This window comes from Toxotes jaculatrix, chromosome 2, assembly GCF_017976425.1.
Source record: "Toxotes jaculatrix isolate fToxJac2 chromosome 2, fToxJac2.pri, whole genome shotgun sequence".
Taxonomy (NCBI): domain Eukaryota; kingdom Metazoa; phylum Chordata; class Actinopteri; family Toxotidae; genus Toxotes; species Toxotes jaculatrix.
Genome location: NC_054395.1, coordinates 27947624 through 27973629, shown reverse-complemented (window position 1 = coordinate 27973629; position 26006 = coordinate 27947624). Strand labels below are relative to the sequence as shown.

The 26006-nt window shown below is 43.5% G+C and overlaps 3 protein-coding genes across 3 annotated transcripts; 1 reads left to right on the top strand and 2 right to left on the bottom strand.

The window, feature by feature from the left end:
• Positions 1-798: 798 nt before the first annotated feature.
• On the bottom strand, positions 799-5827 carry ccnt1 (cyclin T1). The gene is made up of 9 exons (XM_041048434.1): positions 5651-5827; positions 4890-4971; positions 4654-4782; positions 3919-3979; positions 3156-3218; positions 2986-3040; positions 2618-2781; positions 2419-2489; positions 799-2297 (listed from the first exon to the last, which is right to left on the bottom strand). The coding sequence occupies exons 1-9, from the start codon at positions 5821-5823 to the stop codon at positions 972-974; spliced, it is 2124 nt and encodes a 707-aa protein (XP_040904368.1). The 5' UTR covers positions 5824-5827; the 3' UTR covers positions 799-971.
• A 1256-nt stretch (positions 5828-7083) lies between these two features.
• On the bottom strand, positions 7084-11270 carry LOC121201018 (SAP domain containing ribonucleoprotein). The gene is made up of 11 exons (XM_041066614.1): positions 11208-11270; positions 10376-10475; positions 10158-10201; positions 9979-10049; positions 9666-9717; positions 9442-9515; positions 9173-9210; positions 9006-9031; positions 8842-8910; positions 8172-8258; positions 7084-7974 (listed from the first exon to the last, which is right to left on the bottom strand). The coding sequence occupies exons 1-11, from the start codon at positions 11238-11240 to the stop codon at positions 7933-7935; spliced, it is 636 nt and encodes a 211-aa protein (XP_040922548.1). The 5' UTR covers positions 11241-11270; the 3' UTR covers positions 7084-7932.
• Positions 11271-13695: 2425 nt separating this feature from the next.
• Positions 13696-25297, top strand: pmelb (premelanosome protein b). Its single transcript, XM_041058742.1, has 12 exons — positions 13696-13753; positions 15534-15629; positions 15833-15979; positions 16390-16518; positions 16902-17063; positions 17178-17501; positions 23248-23478; positions 24109-24246; positions 24340-24442; positions 24544-24749; positions 24854-24944; positions 25135-25297. Exons 1-12 carry the CDS (start codon positions 13696-13698, stop codon positions 25295-25297), a joined length of 1848 nt encoding a protein of 615 aa, XP_040914676.1.
• Positions 25298-26006: the final 709 nt, after the last annotated feature.

The window sequence follows — 26006 nt, the reverse complement described above, 5'->3', positions numbered from 1 at the left end:
CATACCGGATAGATATGTTTGAACTCTCTGAACCCTCTGATAAACCACAGAATTTATATGCTTGGTATGAACTTGTCCATTAGTGTAATCATTAGAGAACTGAATATGAATATTTTACAACCATTTAAAACAATGACTGCAACACTCAAAATCTAAAAACAAAAGTACAACCTTCCTTAATTTACATCTCTTTTTTTTGCAATTTTTATAACAAAATGTAAAAAATATTTCATGTTTGTTTTAAACATTTTACAAGATTTGTACATGTTTACCAAATAAGGAAGGAAATAAAATAGATAAACACCAGGGGTGGGGCAATTACCTTTTTTTTTTTTGAGGTTATGGGTGTTTAAAAAAAACATTTTTTTAAAAGACAAAAATATTGAAAAGATGGCTTTGGAGACATGCACTCTCAAACTAGCCTGTACAGTCTTGATGGAGAAGTATCCCTCTACACACAAAGAACAGAGGAGAAGCCTTAAAAAAGGTAGAAAAGGGGACTATGTTTTTTTTTTTTAAGTATTCAATTAATAAATAACATACTATAAAAACATTATAAAAAGGCAATCGGTAAGAAGACCTAACAGGTATGTGATGGAAATCTTTTAGTTTCCTCATGATTTCAAGATGGTGACTTCCTCTCAAACAGTCCTCAGGTCCCATCATCACATTTCATTTGAGTTAAGAATAAAACAAACAATTATCTACACTTTACTGTAAATTTTTTTCCTCACATTTTGCAAGCTTTTCAAGCCACTCATTATTGCCCCACAAGTGAACTGTTTAAAAAATAAAAAATTAAAAAATAAAAACTCGCTTGTCTCACCATTACATTTCTCTGCTGTCACACCGAAGCCCATTAAAAACACTGGGTGAGTTTTAAAAAAATAATAATACAATACTTGATGTAACAAGATGGATGTTTGTGATGTCAAGCACAATGTACATAATAACATCTCCTGATCAGGAACTCATTTGGGTAACGGTGGCAGTGGTGGAGGCGGTTCTGAAGGCAGGGGTGGGGGTCTGGGGTTGTTCCCTCTGGAACCACCGCTGTACCGAAAGTCCCCATACTGGGATCTGTAGTCAAACATGGACGGCTGGGACGGTTGGACCCCCTGTGCGCTCAGAAGAGAGTTCAGCATATCAAAAGTGTCCTGGTACTCGTTCGACTGGGCTCCACCCGCTGCACCGTGCCCGTTAGTGTCTGTCTTGTCACTTTTGGAGTGCGAGTAGCTCCCTTGGTGGTGGGGAAGCCCCAGAGCGGGAAGCAGGTCAGGACCATGACCTAGAGTTTGCCCAGAGGAGGACGACAGGGACGGTAGCTGGTAGGGATTCCTAGAGGACTTGCTGACTTTTGAGGCAGGGTGAGAACTTGCTGTGGGATCCTGGGAGTGCGTCCTCTTGCGTGACGCTGAAGAGGATGAAGAGCTTGTTCTAGAGGAGTCGCTGGGGACTTTTTTGCTGCTTCCTACTGCTCCGCTGGAACTAGATGAGTGTTTATGTGAAGAGGAAAGCGAGGCACTGCTAGAGGAGGAATGGTGGTGGTGGTGGTGGTGATGGTGGTGATGATTAGACCGTTCCCTGTGCTTGTCCCTGCTCTTGCCCTCCTCTCCCGAACTCCCCTTTTGCTTCTCAGGCATTCGTATTCTGACTTTAATGTCCTGATCCTGACCCCGGGTGGTGCTGCTGCTACTGCTGCTGCTGCTGTGCCCGCTGCCTGCTCCCCCTGCTACAGGGAAACGCATTTTCAGAGAGCTCCGGTCATGCCTCTCCTTCTCAAGGGGGATTTTCAGAATGATGGGAGAAGGGCTGGACATGTCGCAGGAGGAGGAGCTGGACTGCTGGTGATGCTGCTGCTGCTGCTTCTCCTTCCTCTGCTGCTGACCAATGAGAGCCTGGGCAGCATTGGCATAGTCCCTCTTCACGCTGGCCTCCATGTTCTCCAGCTTCCTCTTCTGGGCAGCCAGGACATCTGCGTTCTTGGCACGGTACTCACTCAGCGATACCTTAGCCGGGGCGTGAACCTCGTGGTTGGGGTGTTGCTGCTGCTGCGGTTGTTGCTGCTGTTCAGATCCGCCCTGACCCTTTCCACTCCAAGTCTGAGCACTGCCAGATGCACCTCTCTCCTTATCACCCATGGATGAGGAAGAAGAGGCAGACGGCGGAGCTGAGAGGCTCATCAGGCCCGCCACAGTACTCTCTGATGAAGCCATGGAGATCATGCTCATCATGGTGTCCCTCTGGTCACCCTCCTCCTGAACTTTTGGCTTGACTTTGGGTGTCTGCCCTCCAGCCTGGGAGCCAAGAAGACAAACAATTACTGTTAAGTGAGTGAAATAAAAACATCCACGTGATAACAGGATGACTTGGCTGTGCTCTGTAGGTTACCAAGGACCAGTGGGGAAAAAGTTATACCTTCCAATTGCGAATCCGTTTCAACCGGCTGGGGGTTTTCTCCAGAATCTGCAGGAACTCATGTGTGAGCTCTGAAGGAAGTTACATGTTACATGTTATTAATCCTTAACCACCTCATTTCTCTACGGTTGCATGACTCGTGGATCCTTCTCAAACACATTTTCTCCCCTTGTTCTACAAGGTCATTTACAGAACATACCATCCAGCAGCTCCAGGGTGACTGTGGGATCAACATACTCCCACCAGTGTTTGCCATCGGTGGACACAGGAATCTCCCAGTTGGACCATTTGCAGGCGAGATGGATGCACACACAAGCCACAACGGGCGGACTGTACTGCAGGCAGAATGTGGTCAAGTGCAGACTACGTGGCAGGATACGTCCCAGAAGGCAACAAAAAACAGAAACAGGAAGAGAGAGAGAAAGAGAGAGAGCAGACATTCAGTATATTGAGTCTGAGAATTACGTTCAATACACACAAAAGATATGAAAACCTGTTCAATCATTTTACTGTTCACATCCAAAACAAACACAGCAGCCTATATTTACATTGAACTGTAAAATATACCTGTTGGTAGCCATAAAGTATGATGTTTGGGCCAAATCCTTACTCGCTGGAACAACAACAGAACAAAAAAACACACTTAAAACCTGCAAATTAACTGATTAATGCCCTAACTTGCCATCATGCTGAGATATCGAAACAGAATTGCGCTAAATTGAAGAGCTGATGCTCACCTCTGACAAGCTGAGTGCACTTGACAACATGAGTATGAGGATGGTCAATGGTGATTTCAAAAGCTGCAATAAAAGGGGACAAAAAGAGGCAGGATTTAATAAAGAAAACTCATATATGCACCAAGTGCAATTTCCATGACAAAGGTTATTTCCCCATTCAGTAGTAATTATAAAGAAACATCCCTGAAAATTAGAAAATTAATACTGTTACACCAAACTAAAGTGGACAAAGAATAATGTGGAATATTGTTTACATGGGGTCTTCTGATAACATCCTGGACAACATGAAAATACCAACTGCTGAATGTGAAAAACGTTAATGGCATGTCAGTTAAGTTTATTTCTGGGCCCTCGTACTGCTGAATGACAGTGAATTTAATCAAAGCCACTGTTGTTTCCTTCAACTCCGAGCTTGAAAACATGACATGGGATTAAACCGTCTGTGGTCGTCATTCTAAAAACCCTTGTTTGCGATAATGCAGCAAGTCATCACAAAGACCTACAACAAATGGCTTAAAAACATGAAGGAAAAAAAAGGGAAACATGAGATATTCACAACAATACAGAAACAAAAGCGGAAATAATGGGTAATGTCACTGTGCGATAAGCGATGCTAGTATGAAGCATGAATGCCACTTTCCAGTGCTTCTAACTGCATATGGGGTTTCTGTGGACAAAAGTAAAAACAGGTTAGCACTACTGTTTTAATCACATGTGGTTCTGGAGGGAAATCAAGGGACCCAGTTCTTCCTTCCCAACTTACCCAAGGTCTGGAGTATTATGCTCTCAAGAATGACCAGGTCTTGGGCTTGTTGCAGGTAAGCCTGAGGTTGAGAGGACAGGCACGTTACTCACTGGGCGCCCTCTTATCGGTTGTCAAACAAGAGCAACTGGACACGCTATGGGATTTTGAAAATGTCTGACCATTCACCAGAACGGCTGGTAGAATGAAAGGCCGGGGTGGTGACATTTGGACATATTAAAAATAACTATTTTGCCAAAGCTGGTACAACTGGTACAGGTGCTCTTGTTCTACAACTAGTAGACATCACATTACCTGGAAGACTGAAAACACAGAGACACTGGGACGCATTTCGCCCTTTGCTCTTTTGACCCACGCATCATGCAACCTCAACATCTGAGGTAACAACAGCTCATAACAGAATAAAACTGTACCCAGTTTGGCTGCAATGTGAAAGGCAAGCATAAAAAAGAAAATTACAATAGCTGTTAACCTTATTCCAAGATAGATTATATTTTAAAACACTAGAAGAGAAATGTGATGGAGAGTGTCACAAATTGAAGCAATGAAAAAGTTAGTGGCCCGTCAAATCTAATGTTGAAGTGCAGCAACAAAGAAAGGTTTAAAGGCAAACTGCTGTTTCTGAATGAACACACACACAAAAACAGCAAAATTAGTAAGCCAATGATAATCTTCAGGAATTCTACTCAGGTAAACACATGAGGAGACAAAGCACAAATCAAAATTTTCACTTACATCACTGCGTACATCTGGTGAAGGCTCCTGAGGATTGAGGCATGCATGGGCAACTTTAATAACATGTTCTAGCTTTCGGGGCTGCTCCTCAACCTTCGCTGCGAGGAAGAGAGCGGCAGGAGCAATAACCTGGCGAGGGGAAACCGAAATACCAAAACGAAGTTCATGAGGTTACATACATACGCACTGACAGCTGCATCAGGGGCTTCATGGGGAGAATGACAAAGAATACTTACATTTCTGTGAAATCTGGTGAAAGACTGGACCATGTAGAATCGATGCATGTACACAATGGCTGTATTAATTGTAAGTTGGGATCTGATACATGTGGTGGTTAAGGACAATGATGTCAACAGCACTAAAACACCTGCGCCGATTGTATAACAAGATCACGACTACGGTGGTTGGTTTAGGTATTAAATAAAATAACTAAATACTTTAAATTTAGCTAATAACCAACAAAAATCAGAATCACATCAACCTGGTATCACGTCAGTGGCAGAACAACATTGTTGTAGACCCAGCTAGCTTCAGATCAGTCTGAGGTTAGCCGGAAGCAGTTAATTAGAAATAACATTTAAAAGGTTCGACCCTAAAAATATTATATGATAAACACTTACACCAAAAACCCAGTGTTTAAATACATAACAGGTTGTCCTACGCGACAGATTTTCTTCACAAACGTTTACAGTGCGAAGCGAAGCTAATGCTAACGTCCTGAAGGCCCGCCGACCACACAGGCCTTCACGGCCCCGGTTCAACCTACTACGCCGCCTTCAGATAACGTTGGCAGGCTATCGTAAATACAGTAAAATCACAACCCACCGCATGAAAATGGCAAGAAACACAAAAACAAACCAATGGCCTTCGAACAAATCACAATAACAAACACCGGCGGCGCTCTCGGCCGAACCGGCTTCACGAGAAGCTAAACCTCGCTAGCTAACAGGCTAACGGAGGCTAGGTGAGACGCAAGTCGTCCCTCGACAAAAGATACACATTGAGCCGCTGCCCCATGTCCTGGAGCAGGTTCGCCGCCTGTTGCCTGTAGGACAGCTCCTTGTCGGGATCAAGTCCAGCTCTCCGAGATGGGCTGTTGTCGATCTGCTGTCGTGTGTAGTACCATTTGTTATTACAGCTTGCAGGGAGCGAACGAAACGAAGCCGCCATCACTGAGAAGGACGAGAGTTTAAAATTTCTGCGCGTCACAGGAACACACGTCACGCCGCAGGAGGAGAGGCGGTAGGTGGTGGTGGTGGTGGTGGAGGGGGGTGTTAAATTGTGTCGCCTAATGTTGACAGTGGTTTCTATTATTTTGTCCACCCCGTTCAAATTTTCCTCAGTACTATGGCTGTATTATATGTAAGCCTAGGGCTGACTAAATGACAGAAACATCGCTTTGTACAATGCAGTATACAGAGAGGTTCAATAAAAACTGAACATTATAACCTTCATGAGGGAGGATTTACTACAGGGCTGTTCTGTTAAACTGCATTAATTTTACCCCCCAAGTCGTGAGTAAATAAATTGTTCCACAGAGCTCTGTTATTGTCCAAACACTATTAAAAACACATGAATAAGCCACATCATCGCAGTGGGTGACACATTTCTTCACAACAGTCAACGTGGGCACTGTAGTTTATTTTTGAGTCAGTCCCACATACACTGCACTGCTTCTGTGAACACAAAAGAAGTTCCCAACAAATACACAATTTAGTCCTGTGTGAGTAATGTTTGCTAAAAAAATACAGTGACCAAATGGTTTAGCTATTTATATATATATATATATATATATAGAGAGAGAGAGATAAACAAACACACACAAACACACACACTGCGATGAGATATATATCTGACACAAAATCTCAAGTGTTTGGCTCTGTTGTGTCCATAACAGGGGCCAAAGCAACAGTGCTGAAAGCCGCCCAGTATCCTAAAACTAGCAGAACTAGCAGAAGTACTCTCACTGGAGCACTGATCCTTTGTTGTGTAAAATTTACTTCTATAGTTCACCACTGACTCAGTGGAATCTCCATGAAATTGAACCTGTGTGGCACTTTATACGGTGACAGTTAAGTGTGATCATGTGGCAAAACAGGTTAAAAAAATAAAATGTTTTTGTATAACAATCCTCAGACTTTAACTGAAATATGATCATACAACAACCCCATTAAAATGTACTGAATGATGAACATAAAACAATAAAAAGAAAATCCCCTCACTCTAGGCTTACACATAATACAGCCATAGTACTGAGGAAAATTGTGACTGAATTGGCTTTTTATTTCCATGAGATTGAACAAGTGTGTTCACTAATAAAAATATCCTCTCTTAAAGAAGAGTCAGTGCCTTTCTACAGCAAACTCCAAGTGCACACAAAAGATACAGAGATACTGAAAACAAGAAATAAGTGAAGCAGATACCAAAAAAAATCGAAAACAATTTATTTTAAATCACAAAATGTTAGAAAATGGACAGATAACTGAAGCAGTGTACTAATGGAATCCCAACAAGAAAACAAGAAAATAACAGGCTATCTGATAGAGCAAAAGTACAATTAAATACGCACAGTACATACAAACAAGTGAGTCCTATCATTTAAATGGAACATTAGAATATTACCTCCAATAAATACAACTTTACTTTCAGTTTGTTCAGTTATCATTTTTCAATTTTAATTTCACTGTTTTGGATTTCTCAGTCCTAAAATATGGTATCAGCATGTGTGTAACGTAAGAGATAACTGCTCCTTCTATGAAGTGTTGAAGTCTAATAAACGTCCTAATTTAAAAAAAAAAAAAAGAAGCAAAGAAAACTGCCCTTGGTGGCTACACTTGTCACCTAACGCTACACTTCCTGTAGCCGTTTCACAATAAAAGTATTCCTCATCTCAACTTGCTCACCTCGTCTGTTTGATGTTCAAGTTTGATTTCAAGTCATTTTATGCAGAAAATAGTGAGAGTTTGATTTGTTTGATGAGCAGTAAGATCAGGAATGATGAGCCACCAGGGACTGAGAAATTAATATGAAAAGCAGACAAATCAATTTTTTTTTTTCAAATTTATAGTATCCACCAACTTTGTGCTCAATAATGACTGAGAACTTTTTCTGTTTTCAAAAACATATCAATGATCTAACTCACCCATTTGTCTTTTTATTTATTTAACTGTACTTTTGATCTACAGGAATCCTATTATTAGTGACATCTGTTATCTTCGGGAATCTCTGTTGTACAGTCATGAAAATGTTTTACAAAAAAAGCGAACTCTAAAATATTATTTACACTTTCCCAAATCTTTCAGCGCGCTTCATTTTCTTTGCCTGTTGGAAAACAAAAATACAACATTTATGTTAATACTCCTCCTTCCTTTATTCATTCCCATTTTTTCATATTTCCATTAATTCCTTTGGGTCTTTTTACGTGTAACTTACGGCATTGTGATAAAATATAACTGACCACTATGTCAAGTCAAGCAATTGAAAAAAAAAGAAATATGGTAAGAAGGAGAAAAGGTTACCTCAGTATCATCTGCTGCACCTGAACCTGCACTCGTCATGATCCCAAACCTCTCCTTCCTTTTTTTCAGCTTTTCATCCTCTTCCATCTACAAAAACACGTTGGTATCACTTTAATGTCAAATTTAGACAAAAGGCAGAATAAGGTAACGCTTTATTTTACAGGGTTCCAGGTGCTATTCATTTCCTTAAAAATTAGCTGGTGTCCAAGAAAGACCTTTGCAGTTTGGTACTAAAAACAGAAATGGAGAAAGTGTTAGCTGCTGCAGTTAACACTGCTACAGAACCCACTCGTTATATTTGAATTTTTAAGAAAAAAAGTTCATCATACTCCATCAGAGTTCCCTGGAAAGACAAACTACATCTTAACATGGATTCTTCATGACTTTGAACTGCCACACATTACAGATCCACCAGGAAATCAGTAAAATTAATTTGAACTGCATTGGAAAATCCTGTTTTGTTTCAAAATAAAACAAAGTCCCTGCTATAAAATTTCAACCACTCATGGGTTACACCTACAAACATGTTTCTATCACAGACCAAACCTACAAAATAAAGTGACTCAGTGTGGCACATTTTCTATCCAATCAAAAATTATTTCCAGGAAACTGATGGATACTGTGGCCACTATTTTTTTTACATGTTTCAACAACAGAAACTCGTGGTCACCTTTTGTGAAATGGATGAGACGTTCATGCCAAATCTTTCCGCTCTCTTCTTCAGCTGATCGACGTTCACCTTTGTGGGACACAAGAACAATCGCCTCGTTAACATCGTCTCGTTAAACGTAAGGATAAAGAAATTTATCAACCAAATTTTTTTGCAAAACTTACAGCAGCTTTACTGTTTGCAACGAGACCTGTTCGGGAGACAGATGAATGAGATGGTGGGATGAGAGACAGCAGGTAGAAAACATTATGAACAACATGATAAATGCATTATGATACATGATGTTGTTACATTATATTATAACAACATGGGGCAAAGAGGGACCACAGACCTGGAGAGGGACTGGAAGTATCCGTGGATAAGCCAAACCTGAGGAAAGGGAGCAGAATAAATTCAACATGGAAGAGTAAATCCAGCTTATAACAACTTACTACCAGGCCACACGAAGTGCTGAGGGCAAGAAACATGAATGTTCAGCTCATCTAATTAAGCAATTAAGTAGTAAGGAATATTATCTTTACTGTTAAAAACAATGGCCAAAACTATAAAAGTGAAGCCCAAATTAAAAGACTGTTATAAAAGACGGTGTTGAAGCCTTACCTTGCGGCACGTATGGCCTTCTTGCTTTCAGCTGTTGCTGGCATGTTGAAGCGTTCAGCTCTCTTCTGTAGTCTCTGCCCAACAAAAGGTACAATTTCAAAATGCAAACTTGTACAGTGGCTGACAGAAGCTACACATACAGAGGCACTGGTTCTACTGGTTCCCCATGCTCCATATTAAAATATGCAGCATGGGGCTTCCAATCCAATTCTTGTCATACGTACTTCACTGGCAGATGATGGAGGAGCTATTTTCACCACCTTCTTTTCAGTGGGTCTGAAAGAAAAACATGTAAAGAACTGTAATGAAAGAAAAGTGATTGAAGATTTCTACACCAAATATGACGACCAATACCGGTAGACCAACTACCTCATGTGAAGTCATTTAGACAAGATGTACACATTTTGGACATAATATGACTTTCTGCCACATAAGCAAGAATCAAGACAGTCAAAGGATGTTACTCAGTAATTCAACAACAATATATATACTGTTTTTTTGGTTAAAAAAAATATGTAGACTAAATGACAAACTTACGTCTCGCTCTCAGCAGATTCAGAATCCTTGTCAACTTTTATGTTGTTGGCACTCTCAACTTTAGTGAAATCCTAAAAGAGAAACGTAGTCAATGATCACTACTTCAAAAACTGGTCTGAGGAGGTCCAAGAGGGGGACATGACAGAGCAGATATCAAGAAAAACCATCAGTCTCATTACCTCTGTATCCTCTGCCAGCACATCATCAACGTCCACATCTTCCTCTGTTGTTTGGGATGTGGGATGAAGAAATTTCCCACCACCAGGGAGCAGTAAGCGAGAGGGGCAGAGGGAGAGATTAGCGGTTTTATCACATTATTAACAGGTGGGTTTTTGTCTCACCACTCGCCTGTTCATATCATGTATAAAGTGAGCATATGCATCATAAATATCCTCACCGTGCTCCTCCAGATAGGCTTGCAGCCGAGCGATGAGCTCCCCTTTGTTCCCCTTGGTGTCCAGACCTCGGGCCTCACACTCCTGCCTCAGTTCAGCAAGCTAACACAGCAAGAAACAGCCAGAAACAGCACTTTCAACTTAACGACCACAAATGACCAACTTCACCTTGTAGTCAACGCTCTTTGTTTGGGACAGTTTCCTCAATATAACGTGGTTCCACATAAAACTGCTCGGAGTGAGATCTGTGGATCATCCAGAGCAAGCAGGGCAACATTTCTGGAAAGTCGTGTTGCAATGATATGAGAGTGTAGTGCAGCCACACCCCTGTGATAGGGGTATATAGTATATATATAGTTTTTACTTCTCAATCACTCTTTGTCTTCTACATTTGAGCTGCTGTGACAAGTGAATTTCCCCCGTGGGGATCGATAAAGATTCATCTTGTCTCAATTGTAAGATCGACAGAGGTCACACACTTGTTTGCCGGTGTCCTCAATTTAATCAGACAGAGGTGGCGGGAAACTCTGTACCTAAAAACCGAAACCACATCTACTGTTTTAATCTAATACTACGTTTTATCTGCGAGTAATTGTTCATCCCGAACAGACTTATTGTTGTGTATTTTAACTTAGTTAGCTGTTAGCTTGGCGGCTGAATGAACAACGTGAACACACGCCGGTAGTTAGCCTTCACACATTTTACTGCTCAAACTATCCACTTAACCGAAACCTCGCTCTTTGATGCAACAACTAAAACCGTTTAAAACACATTCCCTTCTGATAAACTCACCTAATGAATGTAATAAAAAACATATAAGTGTTAACTACAAACCTTCAGCTTCTGCAGCTCTATCACTTCGGCCATCTTTCTTTGTTGTTGTATTACTTCCTCCAATCAAACAGGAGCCGCTCTCCTTCTGAACGCCGGCACGAACTCACAGCGCCGCCTGCAGGACAGACTGACGCACTGCAGGCCTCTGCGGAAACTAGGCTTCCTCAAACCTCTGCGCGCATTTTGAGTTGTCATATGTCGTTGTAAAATAAGATGCGATGACCTCAAAGAGACTGAGCCTTCTCTAGCGCTCAGCTGAAGTATGCCAGGGGCCACAAAACTCATAATTACAGGGAACAGAAGCGGTGGTGAAGGAAGAAGTCAGACTCTTCAGTTTATTCATTGTAGTTGTGCCTCTCGCATCGACTGACTTGCACGTCTGGGGTCTGGAAGGGTATAAATATGATGATGAGATTTATTTTAGTCTTTAAGCTACACCTCCATAATGTTTTGAACACGTTCGCTACACAGCGGGACAGTATATTGTGTTTTTTAAAGGAATAGTTATAGCACAGTTCTTTGCTTTCTAGATGATAAGCTTGATGCTTCTCTCATATTTGTTCATTCACTGCGAAGCTACGGCCACAAGGCTGGTAAAAATAATTTGCACAGAAATTGTGTGAAAATAACAGGTTGTGGTCTTACAGGTAGTTATTTCTTAGATTTTTTGGGGGGTTGGAGCAGTGATTTTACTTTTCTTTTTTTTTTTACATTTAGAGACAGGCAAGCTGTTTCAACAACAACAACAACAACAACAACAAAGTGATTAAGCCTATTTACCAAAATCTCAACTATAATCTATTTCTGTTGTTTTTCCCAAACTTTATTTGCCATTATGAGTGGGCACACTGACTCAGACCCTACCCAAAGCCAGATTTAACTTTCATCATGTTGTCTGATGCAGACGGACGTCTTTTTCTAGAGCACTGAGGTGACACGTTTTACAGTATGCTTATTTTTCATATGCTAATACAGCATGTGAGGTCATACAGCACAGTCGGAGATGAGGCCTGAGTGGGAGTTACCGGGTTCACGGTCAACACGACAGATGAAACAAGTCTGAGCAGGATTTGCTGTGAATGCTGACATTGTTTAAAAAGAGGTTTAAACAGTGTCACAGTTTGGCATATGATATGGAGACAAAAATCTTTCAACAAAGTGACTTTATAGTGCTGGGGGTAGAAGGACAAAGCCGGATGAATTTAGGGAGTCACAAGTGCTTCAATAATCCTCATTAACGTTGCATTCCTCCCATTTTTTTTCCCTCCAAGCACAGACTCTGTTTGCAGAATGTGTGACCTATTGTAGTAATGACACAGAAATGAATGACCCCCGTTACAGTTTTAATATTTCGAACACTACATTTTATCCCACTGTCTAAGTATATTATACTTATACTATTTAAGTATAGTGCATCTGCAGCTAATGCAATTTCTACGAATATACAGCACTTTTTTTTTTTTAGAGTTTTCCAGAATGTCTTTTTGACAGCTAATGATGAATTTCAGAGTAAATCCGCACATAATTAGGAATAATTAGAGAGGGAGCCCAAAATGGGTCAGGTGACTTTAGCAGAGATTTAGGTGACCTCTCATATTGTGTTTGAGCGCACATTCTTTGTGGAATTGGCACCCAAAAAAAATAATGATACTGGAACCCTCATGATCTGAATATGATCCTGTTGTGTTGCACAGAGCTTTAAACAGTCCAGTACTGATAGAAGCTTTGTAAAAAGGCCAAAGAAGCATCAGACAATAATGATCTCAGAGGGTTTGGTATCAATGCAAAATATTCTATCAACTGCAGATAAACTTTTCTTTACACACTTTATTTAAAAAATTACTCCATGCATATAAAAGTCCTACATTCCAGTTATTACTTGAGTGAAAGTACAGAAGTACGAGCAGTAAAATGTACTTAAAATATTGAAATTAAAGGATTGTGCTGAAAATTTGTCCACATGAGTCTTATATTATTATTAAATTATTAGATCCTTAATAATGATGCATTGGTATCTAAGCAGCATTTTGATATTTAAGGAGTTAATTTAAACTACTTTTAATTACTGTCTGGTAATTTAATCTATAACTGCATCATGTTCAAGATGTTCACATGTGCAAGATGTTTGAATAATTAAAAAAATATTTCTTTATTCTTTTTTGATTTATGCACACTCGAGCACGTCTCGTGATCCAGACTGATTCCATGCAAAAGTACATGTGGAATTTTTGCATTTCTGACGTGATTATGTGGTGCTTTCTCTACTGTATGCACAACTGTAATCCTCAAGACGTGCCTTTAATGTAAATACACAAATCACAGTCGGTTCGGGTGCCCCTAAATCTCGCTGCAGGATGGGCGGGCTGCAGGGCGTTTCTCCTGCTAATACACTATATGTGAGGTCAAACATCAGAGAGTTTATAAGACCGGTTTTCTGTTGCCTGCTGCTCACAAAAGGGATTTTTCACAAAGAGAAGGTGCACTGACAATGCGGACGTCTATTGTACTTGTGGTGCTGCTGGCAGTAGCTTCACACACTGCGGCGAGTAAGTACAGAAAATTAATTTTTAAACAGAACTGTAGCTCAGAGGGACGATAGAAAGAATTCAGACACAGGCAAAAACGTTAGGACTGCAGGTTTAAATATAGTCTAACTTCAAATGAATGCAGCCAGAGGGAGACAAACTTAAAGATGGACAACATCAGTACCTAGTGTAATTAGTCATTGGGTCATTAATACTCATCATTATTCATGTATAAGCAGCAATTTACTGTTGTAGTTTAAAAGTTCATCATATTTTATTAGAGCAAATGTTTTATATGTAAAATTGTGATCAGCTGTCAAATAAAATGTAATGGAGGAAAAAAAAATATTTTCATCTGAATTGTTGTGATATTTAAGCAGAAAGCAGAATACAATGGAACCACATGTTTCAGTGCTTGAGTAAATGTACGTTTAAATCCTGGACAGCAGTGGTAATACTGACATTATACGGTGTAGATTTAATAAGGAGTCATTTAAATTTCTGTTCCTTTTATTGTCATTGTCTGCGGAGAGATTTCATTTGGTTTTAGTGAGACTAACTTTAGGTTTCAATCAAGTATTAAGATGTCAAAAGGTAAAAATGTTCCCTGTGAAACATAATCATCAAATCATCTCTAATTTCTTTCCTTACACGGACATAGGTCCGCATTCCTGGTAAGGTGCGTTTAGATTTCAGCACCTCCAGACACTTTGGTCTTGGTCCATAAGATCTGTGTCTGGTTTAAGATCCAGTTTCATGTTTTTCCCATGACCTTATTACTCAGCCATGCATGAATGGCACAGGGTTTGACCTTTGTAAAAGTACCAGCTATTTCTTTTAATCCTTTTCTGTTTTCTTTCTTTTATTTAGTCCTTTTGCCACCTGCCTCTGCAAAATCTTACAGGGATTATATTTCACTTCATCCTGTAATTCAACATTCAGCCGCTGGCATCAAACATCTTAAAGCTGAACCATGAGTGCAGTGATGAAGGAGAGAGATTACTCTGAAATAATCCAGACAGAATTCATGATCACATTCAAAATCTGATTTGCTGAATACTGTAGCTCTGTTATTTGCCATTACGCTTGAGTTTTTGGTTGGACTGTATTGATGTTTAATCCAAATTCAGCCCTGTGACAATGTTAATCTGCAATAAAAGCATGCACACACGCACACACACACACACACACACTCAGCTGAGCATCACATGAGAAGGATTGGAGCAACTTGAGATTAATATAGCCAGTTAAATACCCTCATTAGAGCACCTACAGTCACCTCTACCTTCTGTCAGATCATTGAAGTTGTTATTTATTTATTTGTAAATTCTGTATATAAAAATTCTATTTGTAAAACTGTTAAACCAACAGAACCAGTGAATGTTACTGAAAAGCTGCATTAGAGAGTTTGTTAGAGACAAATACAGCAGATATTTTTTGTGGACATGAGCTCATGTGTCCCATAATTTAAACACTGTGTCTCTGAGACGTGATTAATTTAATCTGAGCTGGTGTCACTGTGTTATTGTGGTTCAGTTCTGTTCATTTTAAATACTTTAAAGGAATCTTTATTGTTCATTTATATTGAATTGTATGTATTCCTGTGGACAAATTTCTCTCTGGATTCACAATTAACTGGAATTAATTAATTTCAAATACTGAACACTGAATCTGTTTTCCCTGAATTTAGTAACAACTTTTCCAGGCAATGTTTGGACATTATTAGGACATTGTGGAGCCATAAACTGTAAAAATCTGTGTTTTAGGCAGCGTTCATGTTCTGCTTTTGTTATAATTTCAGAGCCAAAAAACCGTTTCACTCGCTATCCATCATGGAACACTAAGATGTACCCGGTCTGGAAAGATGGAGACCCACGATACAAAGACTCCTGGAAAGGTACTTTTGTTGAAATAATGTTGGTAAAATCAAACACTTGCATTAAGCAGCACCAGTAGAGAAAGAACGGGAATTTAGGGGAAGAGAGAGCTGGAAAACAAAAAAAAAGTCTGACCTCTGCATTATGTATTTATTTTGGAGAACCCACAGACGTGTAAGCTCTGTGTTCTGTGCGCTCAGCGTTTACCTGTCTGCTCTAACAGGTGGAAGAGTGACCTTTAATGTAGGGAATGATTCACCAACTCTGACCGGAGCTAAAGTTACCTTCACCATCGACTTGGAGTTTCCACACAACCAGAGGGTGCAGCCTAACGGAGACGTTGTTTGGGCTGAAGACTGCATCGTCAATGGTAACACATTGTGCAGACACTTACACACTGTTGGTCAGTCGGTTCACAGCTTTATGCCTCACTGAAACATCTCAGTATTGGATTGATCGGCATTAAATTTGGCACAAATGTTCATGGTCCTCAGGGGATGAATCCAATTGATTGGTGTTGAATTGGTGACCACCTGACCTTTCCTCTAGTGTCATCATGAGGGTTGACTATAAAAACATAAGCCAGAATGGTATCTGAAATGATTAAGTAATGATAATTGATATTTGACTGTGTTGAAAGAAAAGTGATATAGTGTATAACGTAATAAAACAGTATAACATACAGTATTGATGTAGTTGTATGGGCTGTAGACTCTTAGTCTTGTTTAAATCTCTTTGTCACAGTCTCTAACAACCTCAACGCTCTCGCTTCTGCTACAGGAACAAAATACCACGAGTCTGAGCCAGTATACCCAACACAGAACACAGACTGGGAGGCTGTTTTTCCTGATGGGACACCAGTTAAGAAAGACAAGAAGCCGAGTTATGTGTTTGTCTGGAAGACCTGGGGTGAGTGGAACTGTCGTCTCTTATTAAATACCTCTGAACTATGTTTTTTTCTGAGGGTCAGAGAGTTTACAACACAAGCTGTGACCTGAGATGTGACCCAGGACGGATTAGACATGAGCCCCATTATGTGATCAGATTATCACTTCGTTTGTCCTGCATGTAAAAAAACAAATGTGCAAATAAAGCATTTTTTCCCTTCTGGTGTTCAAACGTTGCATGTATTATGGCACAAGGCTTCAAAAGCTATGGCCCTGAACGCATCTCAGAAGCTTTTGCATTTTAACCGGACACGTCATTTGATGGGTTAAAATCATTCACAGATTCTTGTTTTGAAGAAGCAGCAAAGCGTGTCTCATGCGTGTCTCTGGATGCTCGTTTGGCAGGTCAGTACTGGCAGGTGGCTGACGGCCCCTCCTCCTCTCTGACCATCGGTACAGACGACATCCCACTGGGCTCCTACACCATGGACATCGTTATCTACCACTACCGGAGCAAAGAGAAGTTCATTCCCCTGGGATATGCCTCCACCCAGTTCTCCATCACCGGTTAGTTAGGGAGTGTGGGAAGATTGCTGTGGTGGTGGTGCTGGTTTCCTAGAATGAGTCATATTTTGCTTGTCTTGTCTGCATATGTTTGACATTATTTGGTGTTACCCTCAGATCAAATCCCCTTCGCTGTCTCCCTGGACCAAGTGAACGACATTGTGGCCGGGGACATGCGCTTCATCCAGAACAGGGCGATCGCCTTCACCATCACCCTCCACGACCCCAGCGAGTACCTCAGCAACGCGGACATCACCTTCAACTGGGACTTTGGGGATGAAAGCGGAGCCCTCATATCCAGAGAGCTGACTGTCACTCACACCTACATCAGCTCCGGCTCATTCAAGCCTCAGGTGGTGATACAGGCAGTCATCCCTGATAAGGCCTGTGATCCACCAGTTGCCACGCCAACCAAGGCCCCTACTGATCAGGGCACTACAGGTAAGGAACATGAGTTTGTTACGGCGGCGTGGGAAGCGGCCAAGATTACAGGCTAAACCCAAATGCAGAACTCAGAGGCAAGGTGGTGCTGTGTACAGTCTTTATTGCAATTATGGCGAGGTGAGGGGAAGAGTGGCTGCTCTCAGTTGAGGCAAGGCGAAGTCCGTAGTGGAGTGATAATGGATCGAATGGTCGATGGAGCGTGGGAAGGAGGCAGGAGTCCAGGGATGATATTTCAGGCGATGAAGAAATGGACAGGTGATCCTACAGAACGAGACGAAGACAAGATGAGAATAGGAATGACGGCTGGAATCAAAACACGGTAAATAACTAGTACAAAACTTTCTGAGCCAACGTGTCTACCCGGGACGTGGTCTGACGAACTGGCGACGACAGGACTGCAGAGCTGGTTTAAATCACCAGTCGGAGGTGGAAGGCTGATGATTGACTCAGGACAGCTGTGTCAATTAGGGAACGGACGTCCCCACACTCCATCCTAGCGAGAGAGCCACACACATACACACACCACAGACCAAACAGACAAACGAGGACAAACAACCCACACAAGGCAGGGGATACACAGGACACAAAAGGAAGGAGGAGGGAACCCTGAACTAACCCTTAACAGTACCCTCCCCCTAACGGGCACCTCCCGGTGCCCTACCAGGTCTGTCTGGATGGGTCCGATGGAAATCCCTGACCAACTCAGCATCCAAAATCCGAGAACGGGGCACCCAACTCCGCTCCTCAGGTCCATAACCCTCCCAATCCACTAGGTATTGAAGACCTCTACCTCGCCGACGCACATCCAACAGCCGCCGTACCGTAAATGCAGGTAGGTCATCCACCAACCGGGGGGGCGGAGGGGGTTCGGCAGGAGGGCACAAAGGACTGGAAGAGACGGGCTTGATCTGAGAGACATGGAATGTGGGGTGTACCTTCATGGACTGGGGCAGTTTCAGTCTCACCGTTACTGGGTTGACCAGACGGTCAATTTCAAAAGGACCAATGAATCGTGGTGCTAGCTTCTTAGACTCCGTCTTGAGGGTAATGTTTTTAGCCGAAAGCCAAACCTTTTGTCCAGGGACGTACTCAGGAGCAGAGATCCGATGCCGATCAGCGATTCGTTGGTTTCTCTCTTGAGTCCTCAGCAACGCCGCTCGGGTCTCCCTCCAGACTTTACGACACCTACCGAGATGGTGCTGGATAGATGGAACTGCTAGCTCGACCTCCTGAGAGGGGAACAAAGGGGGAGAGTAACCTAATGAAGCTTCAAAAGGTGACATACCTGTAGCTGAGCTAATAAGGGAGTTGTGGGCATACTCCACCCAAGCCAGATGACTACTCCAGGAAGAGGGATTAGATGCAATCACGCACCGCAGAGCAGCTCCCAGGTGTTGGTTAGCTCGCTCGGCTTGGCCGTTAGACTGTGGGTGAAAACCAGAGGTTAGACTAGCAGTGGCCCCTAATGCTCTGCAGAACTCTCTCCAAACTTGGGAAATGAATTGTGGGCCACGGTCAGAAACTATATCAAGGGGAATGCCATGTAAACGGAACACGTGGTCCACTAGTAGCTGGGCTGACTCTTTGGCAGAAGGAAGCTTAGGAAGAGCCACAAAGTGCACTGCTTTAGAGAACCGATCAACAATGGTAAGGATTACCGTGTGACCCTGAGAGGGGGGAAGACCGGTGACAAAGTCCACAGCTATGTGTGACCAGGGACGGCTGGGAACAGGTAGGGGACAGAGTAGACCTGCCGGGGGGCGATGAGAAGCCTTGCTTCGGGCACAAACTGTACAAGCAGCAACAAAAGTCCTGACATCAGTTTCCATGGTGGGCCACCAAAAGTGCTGTCTTAACAGGGCTAGGGTTCGTGTGGATCCAGGGTGACAAGCAAACCGAGAATTATGTGCCCACTTGAGAACTTGTGAGCGAACAGAGTCTGGGACAAAAAGCCGATTGGGGGGTCCAATACCAGGATCAGGGTTGGTCTGCTGTGCCTCCTTGACTTGGGCTTCAATCTCCCAGGTTAGCGTAGCCACCACTCGAGAAGCAGGTAAGATGGTATCAGGAGAAGAAGTTTCCTCCCCCTCAGGAGCATGTTGTCGGGAAAGGGCGTCGGGCTTGATGTTACGGGAACCTGGACGGTAGGTGAGAGAAAAATTAAACCGGCTGAAAAACAGGGCCCAGCGGGCCTGACGGGAGTTCAAACGTTTTGCTGATTGAATGTAAGCTAGGTTCTTGTGATCTGTCCAGACCACAAATGGCTGTTCCGTACCCTCCAACCAATGGCGCCACTCCTCCAAGGCTAGTTTAACAGCTAGCAGTTCTCGATTACCCACATCATAATTCTTTTCCGCGGGAGACAGCTTGTGGGAGTAGAAAGCGCAGGGGTGAAGCTTTTGGTCTGGTCCGGAGCGTTGAGACAACACTGCACCAATCCCAGTGTTCGAGGCATCCACCTCCACCACGAACTGCTGGTTGGGATCTGGTTGAATGAGGATGGGTGCAGATGTGAACAGATGCTTGAGTAGGTGGAAAGCCTCGTCAGCTTCAGGTGTCCAATGGAACGGGTTGGTGGTGGAGGTTAGGCGAGTCAGGGGTGTGGCCACAGAGCTGAAGTTGCGGATGAACCTCCGGTAGAAATTGGCGAACCCCAGGAACCTTTGCAGCTGTTTTCGGTTGGTAGGCACTGGCCATTCAGAGACTGCCCTTATCTTCTCTGGGTCCGTGCTCACTCGTCCCTCCTGAATGATGTAGCCCAAAAAACTGACAGTGTTAGTGTGAAACTGGCATTTCTCCGCCTTGACGAACAGTTTATTTTCCAGTAGTCTTTGCAGCACCTGCCGGACATGACTTTTGTGATCTGACATGTTCTGGGAGAAGATGAGAATATCATCAAGATAAACGAAAACGAAACGGTTCAGGAAGTCACGGAGGACATCATTTACTAGAGTCTGAAAAACTGCGGGGGCATTGGTCAGACCAAAAGGCATTACCAAATATTCAAAATGGCCTAAGGGGGTGTTAAAGGCAGTTTTCCACTCATCTCCCTTTCTGATTCTCACCAGATGATAAGCACTTCTGAGATCTAACTTGGAAAAAACAGTAGCGCCATGGAGCAGTTCAAAGGCTGAGGTGAGTAGGGGCAGAGGATACTTGTTCCTAATAGTGATGTTGTTAAGCCCCCGAAAATCAATGCAAGGGCGAAGTGTCTTATCTTTCTTTGAAACAAAAAAGAAACCAGCTCCCAGTGGTGAGGAAGATGGGCGGATTATACCTGCTGCCAAGGACTCCTGGATGTACTCCTCCATACATTCCCTTTCAGGACGGGAGAGACTGTACAGCCGACCTGATGGTAGAGGCGCTCCCGGCAGTAGGTCAATGGCGCAGTCATAGGGTCTGTGAGGAGGCAAAGAGATGGCACGCTGCTTGTTGAAAACCTCCCCTAGGTCATGGTAGTCTGCAGGAACAGTAGATAGATCAGGAGCACTTTCTATTGCTGGCCCCGGACTGCTACCTACAGGGAGAAAAGCAGACTGCAGGCAATGGGCATGACAAAACTTACTCCATCCTGTGACACGGTTACCAACCCAGTCTATTTGTGGATTATGGAGTCTTAACCAAGGGTGTCCTAAGATCAGTGGTGTCTTAGGAGCAGAGAGAACGTGAAAACTGATGGTCTCCTGATGGTTCCCTGACAGAATTAGCTTAACTGATTCAGTGCAGTGAGTAACCCGAGCTAGTATGCGACCATCCAAAGCACTAGCAACAAGAGGCTTCTCCAATTCCCTCAACCCCAACTGAGCCTGTATAGCTAGCTCAAAATCAATAAAATTGTCCTCTGCACCAGAGTCTATGAGTGCTTGTAGCTGCAAGGAAATGGATTGATTACAGAGAGTTGCAGGGATCTGCAGTCTGGATGGGGGAAGATTAGTTTCTGAGTTAGCTGTGCTCACCAGTACCCCCACACCTACTGATGAGCCCCTCCTTTTGGCCGCAGGGAGCAGGCTGCCACATAATGCCCAGGTTGACCACAGTATAGGCACACCCCTGCCTTAAGGCGACGCATCCTCTCCCCAGGGTCCAGTTTTGCTCGGCCCACCTGCATTGGTTCCTCCTCAGTAGCATCGGAGGAGGGGAACTCCCCTCTAATCCCGCCAGCTGATGGCGACGCGGTCACACGAACGGAAACAGGGCGACTGGGCCGAGAGGACGCCGGGAAACGTAGTTCCCCGGTCTTTTCCTTCCGTCGTTCTCTCATACGATTGTCCAATCTAGTAGCCAAGGAAACAAGAGAAGTTAAATCTGGAGGAATGTCGCGGGTAGCTAACTCATCCTTGAGCTGCTCATTCAGCCCCTTAACAAACACTCCCTGTAGTGCTTCGTTGTTCCATCGAGCGTCCGCAGCCAGAGTCCAGAATTCCACTGAGTAATCCGCTACGCTCCGGCTCCCCTGCTTAAGACTCAGCAACCTCTGCGCCGCATTACCAGCATGGTCAGGATGATCAAAAACAGTCTTAAACTTATCAATAAAATTGTCGTAAGACGTAGCGCTTACCCCACCGCTGGAATACACAGCCTCCGCCCAGGTTAGCGCTCTTCCCCGTAGCAGACCCATAACGAAATGAATCCGGGCAATGTCCGAGGAGAAGGTAAGAGGTTTCTGGTCAAAAACCATGGCGCACTGCATTAGAAACCCCCGACACTTATCCAAATCCCCGGAGTAGGGCTCCGGATCCGTGGCGTACGAGTCTCTCGGTGTCGGCGGAGCGGAAGTCGCCATGGGCTGAAGCGGAGGGGACTGGTGCGCTGAACCTGGTGATTCCGTGGCGGCTGTGGGAGAGATCTGTGAGGTTAGTTGTGACATGAGTAGGGACATCTGGGCTACCTGGTTAGCCACAAAGTGACTCTCCTCAGAGAGGGTCCTCAGTAATTGTTCATGTCTCCCCAGGAGCGCTCCCTGGGAAGCTACTGCCTTCTGGAGCATGGCGGTCTCGGACTCTGAGTCTGCTGGGTCCATCTTATGGCCAGTTCGTACTGTTACGGCGGCGTGGGAAGCGGCCAAGATTACAGGCTAAACCCAAATGCAGAACTCAGAGGCAAGGTGGTGCTGTGTACAGTCTTTATTGCAATTATGGCGAGGTGAGGGGAAGAGTGGCTGCTCTCAGTTGAGGCAAGGCGAAGTCCGTAGTGGAGTGATAATGGATCGAATGGTCGATGGAGCGTGGGAAGGAGGCAGGAGTCCAGGGATGATATTTCAGGCGATGAAGAAATGGACAGGTGATCCTACAGAACGAGACGAAGACAAGATGAGAATAGGAATGACGGCTGGAATCAAAACACGGTAAATAACTAGTACAAAACTTTCTGAGCCAACGTGTCTACCCGGGACGTGGTCTGACGAACTGGCGACGACAGGACTGCAGAGCTGGTTTAAATCACCAGTCGGAGGTGGAAGGCTGATGATTGACTCAGGACAGCTGTGTCAATTAGGGAACGGACGTCCCCACACTCCATCCTAGCGAGAGAGCCACACACATACACACACCACAGACCAAACAGACAAACGAGGACAAACAACCCACACAAGGCAGGGGATACACAGGACACAAAAGGAAGGAGGAGGGAACCCTGAACTAACCCTTAACAGAGTTAAAGGACTCGTTTTATAAAATAATAAACTGTACAATCTTTGTAATGTGTTAAAGCGCAGACTTAACTCAGTTACCTTCTCTGTGCACAGTGAAAGCTCCCGCACTGGCGTCTGCTCTCCCTCTACTGGTTTCCACCAAGGCACCTGGTCCAAATGTCAACGTGGTGCCTTCAGACACAGAGGAGGACAACACTGAGGATGAGGCCTCCACTGCCTCCACCACCCAGGCTGCCCAGGAAACGCCCACAGTGACCAAGACCCCCTCCCCTATCAACCATGACCTGTCAGCTGACAGCGATGCGGGGGCTGGGCTTACAGCAGGTACACTTCTTTGAGTACTTTCTCGCACACAATTAGGGTAAAATTTTACCATAAGATCACCAGCAGAGGTAGAATCTACAACAGCAGCAACGTGTCCTGTTCAAATGTGAAAAACTGAACCCGCATCAGCTGACCGACTCCCAGATAAACCAGATAAGAGCACCGGACGATTTCCTAAAATGCAAATGTGATGTAAATCTTTAAAGAAGCGCCGGCATTGTGTGACACAAGCAGAGCGAGTTTACTTCACAATGAATTGCTCTATTGTGCTTTATCATTTGAATTCATTTGAACTCATTTGATTTGCGTGTTGACTGAAGTTGGTTGGCACCATTATCTATCACCAGTGATAGTAAGGGACTAAGAAGAAGAAAATAGTTGGGGTGGGGAGATGGACTGACTCTTATGTTTCTTTATTTTATAAAGGAGAAAGACCTTCCCCAGAGTTCTGCACTGATTTAGCATTGCAATCCTGTGACACTGACTGACAGTCAATGGATAAAAAAAAACAAACGATGCAGCAGAAACAGCTGACTGAGGTTCACTCACGTGACTCATAGATGAAAATAAAAATCAAAAATATGGGTTAGATCCGATGATACTGATTACCTGTTGCCGTCTGTCCACCAGGTGCAAAGCGAACTGTGACACTGACAGGCCAAGCTGCAGTGGTAGTAGTTGCGAAGCGGGATGCTGACGATAAACCCTCTGATGACGACTGCGTGATTTATCGATACGGCTCCTTCTGCACCGGCATTGAGGTGTTTGGTGAGTTACCTTTCAGTAGCTCTACGTTCATCAAAAAGTGAAATGATTGAAAGTGACCGTCCTCAACCCTGTGGCCCCTGTTTGTATTTTCAGAGGGCATTGAAAAAGTAGAGATAGTTCAAATGGACAATGCTGTGATGGCAACACCAGAAAAGGACAAAAATGTTTTGGATATCACCGTTACCTGCCAGGGAAGGTGAGCGCTCTGGTGATACACTTTTTTTTTTTTTTTAAATAATCCAAAGCGGTTTGTTGTTTGTCTTTATTCACTTGAGCAACGTCTCCATCTTTCTCCAGCCTTCCTAAAGAGGTGTGCAGCGTGATTCTGGACGTAGAGTGCTTGAGGCCAATTCACACCATGTGCAACATGGTGGAGCCCTCGAAGGAGTGCCAGCTGGTGCTCCGTCACTTCTTCAATGACTCTGGTGTCTACTGCATCAATGTGTCTATGGCCAATGACGTCAGTTTAGCTGTCACCAGTGCCAAATTCAACCTCGAGATGGGTACGCAACAGAACCGCCATACAACAGCCCACAGAGCTGGTTACTGGGTTTGACAACACATCTGTGCTCTGTCCCGCATAGTGATGGTTTGACATTTGTTCCAGGTCCCACTGTTTCCTCCTCCGGCACTGTCGCCATGTTGTTGGGTGTCGTGGTGCTTGTTCTTGCAGTAGGAATTGTGGCATATTCCTACAAGTAAGTAATGAATTGATCCAGCTGACACTTATTTGCTGTGTATCCAAAGCCTGATATATTTAATCTCCTCCTCTTCCAACAGGCAAACATGCCCTTTCACAGTGTCTCACACTTTGTCGTTGTGTTTATGAAAACATTGATTATAATCGCTTCAATCAATATTGTCGGTATTTCATGCTTCACTCACCAGGCGTTTCAAGTCCTACCGACCTCTGAAGGAAGACACGACTGCGTCTGGAGGCCAGCAGCACGGCCGGGCTCACAGCTGCTCTGGAGCCTTGATCTTCTGGAACCTCCTGAACAGACGAGGAGCCGTCGACAACTGCCCTCTGCTGCAGGACCGGCCAGTGTGAACCATCACCGTCCTAACACAACCAAAAACAAAACCAAGCAGCATCTGATTTGCAGGTTACAGACACCTGGGATGTCTTTTTATACTTTTTTTTAAAAACATGTTTTCTAAAATGACAAACTTCATGAGTGTGTAACATTTAGGTTTGAAATCAAAAATTAACTGGAATTGTACCGTAGACATACTCTGATCTTTTGTACCCGCTTGAAACAAGTTTGATATTAAAGGTGTCTGCTTTAATTTGGACAAAACTGAGTTTGAATGTTTTTCCAATAAACTTTGCTCAAAACAGTCATGGACTTTCGCTGATCTGTGAGTGTAAAACAGCTTCATGAGATATTACTGAAGATTTGAGACAGACTTCCTGTAACCTGATGCTGGACTCATCCATGTTTTATAAAGCTAGAAAAATGAAGCCTCCTCCCTCCCCTCCTGTGGTAATCACAGGTTTATGATATTGTCTCATTTGGTCGAAGAAAACTTTCACAAATGATGTTTTCACTTACGAATCGTGATAGAAATCTAAAATTATAGATCTTCAGAATTTAGCAGGGACCGTAACATGTCATTTTTCACAAATGAAACTTACATTAACCATAGAAGTGTCCTGAGTAGATAAATGCTAATTGAAAAGCAATTTGAGAAGTTTTGGATTGGTGCTGAGGAAACACACTGGTTCAACATGATGATTTACATCAACTAGAAATTGT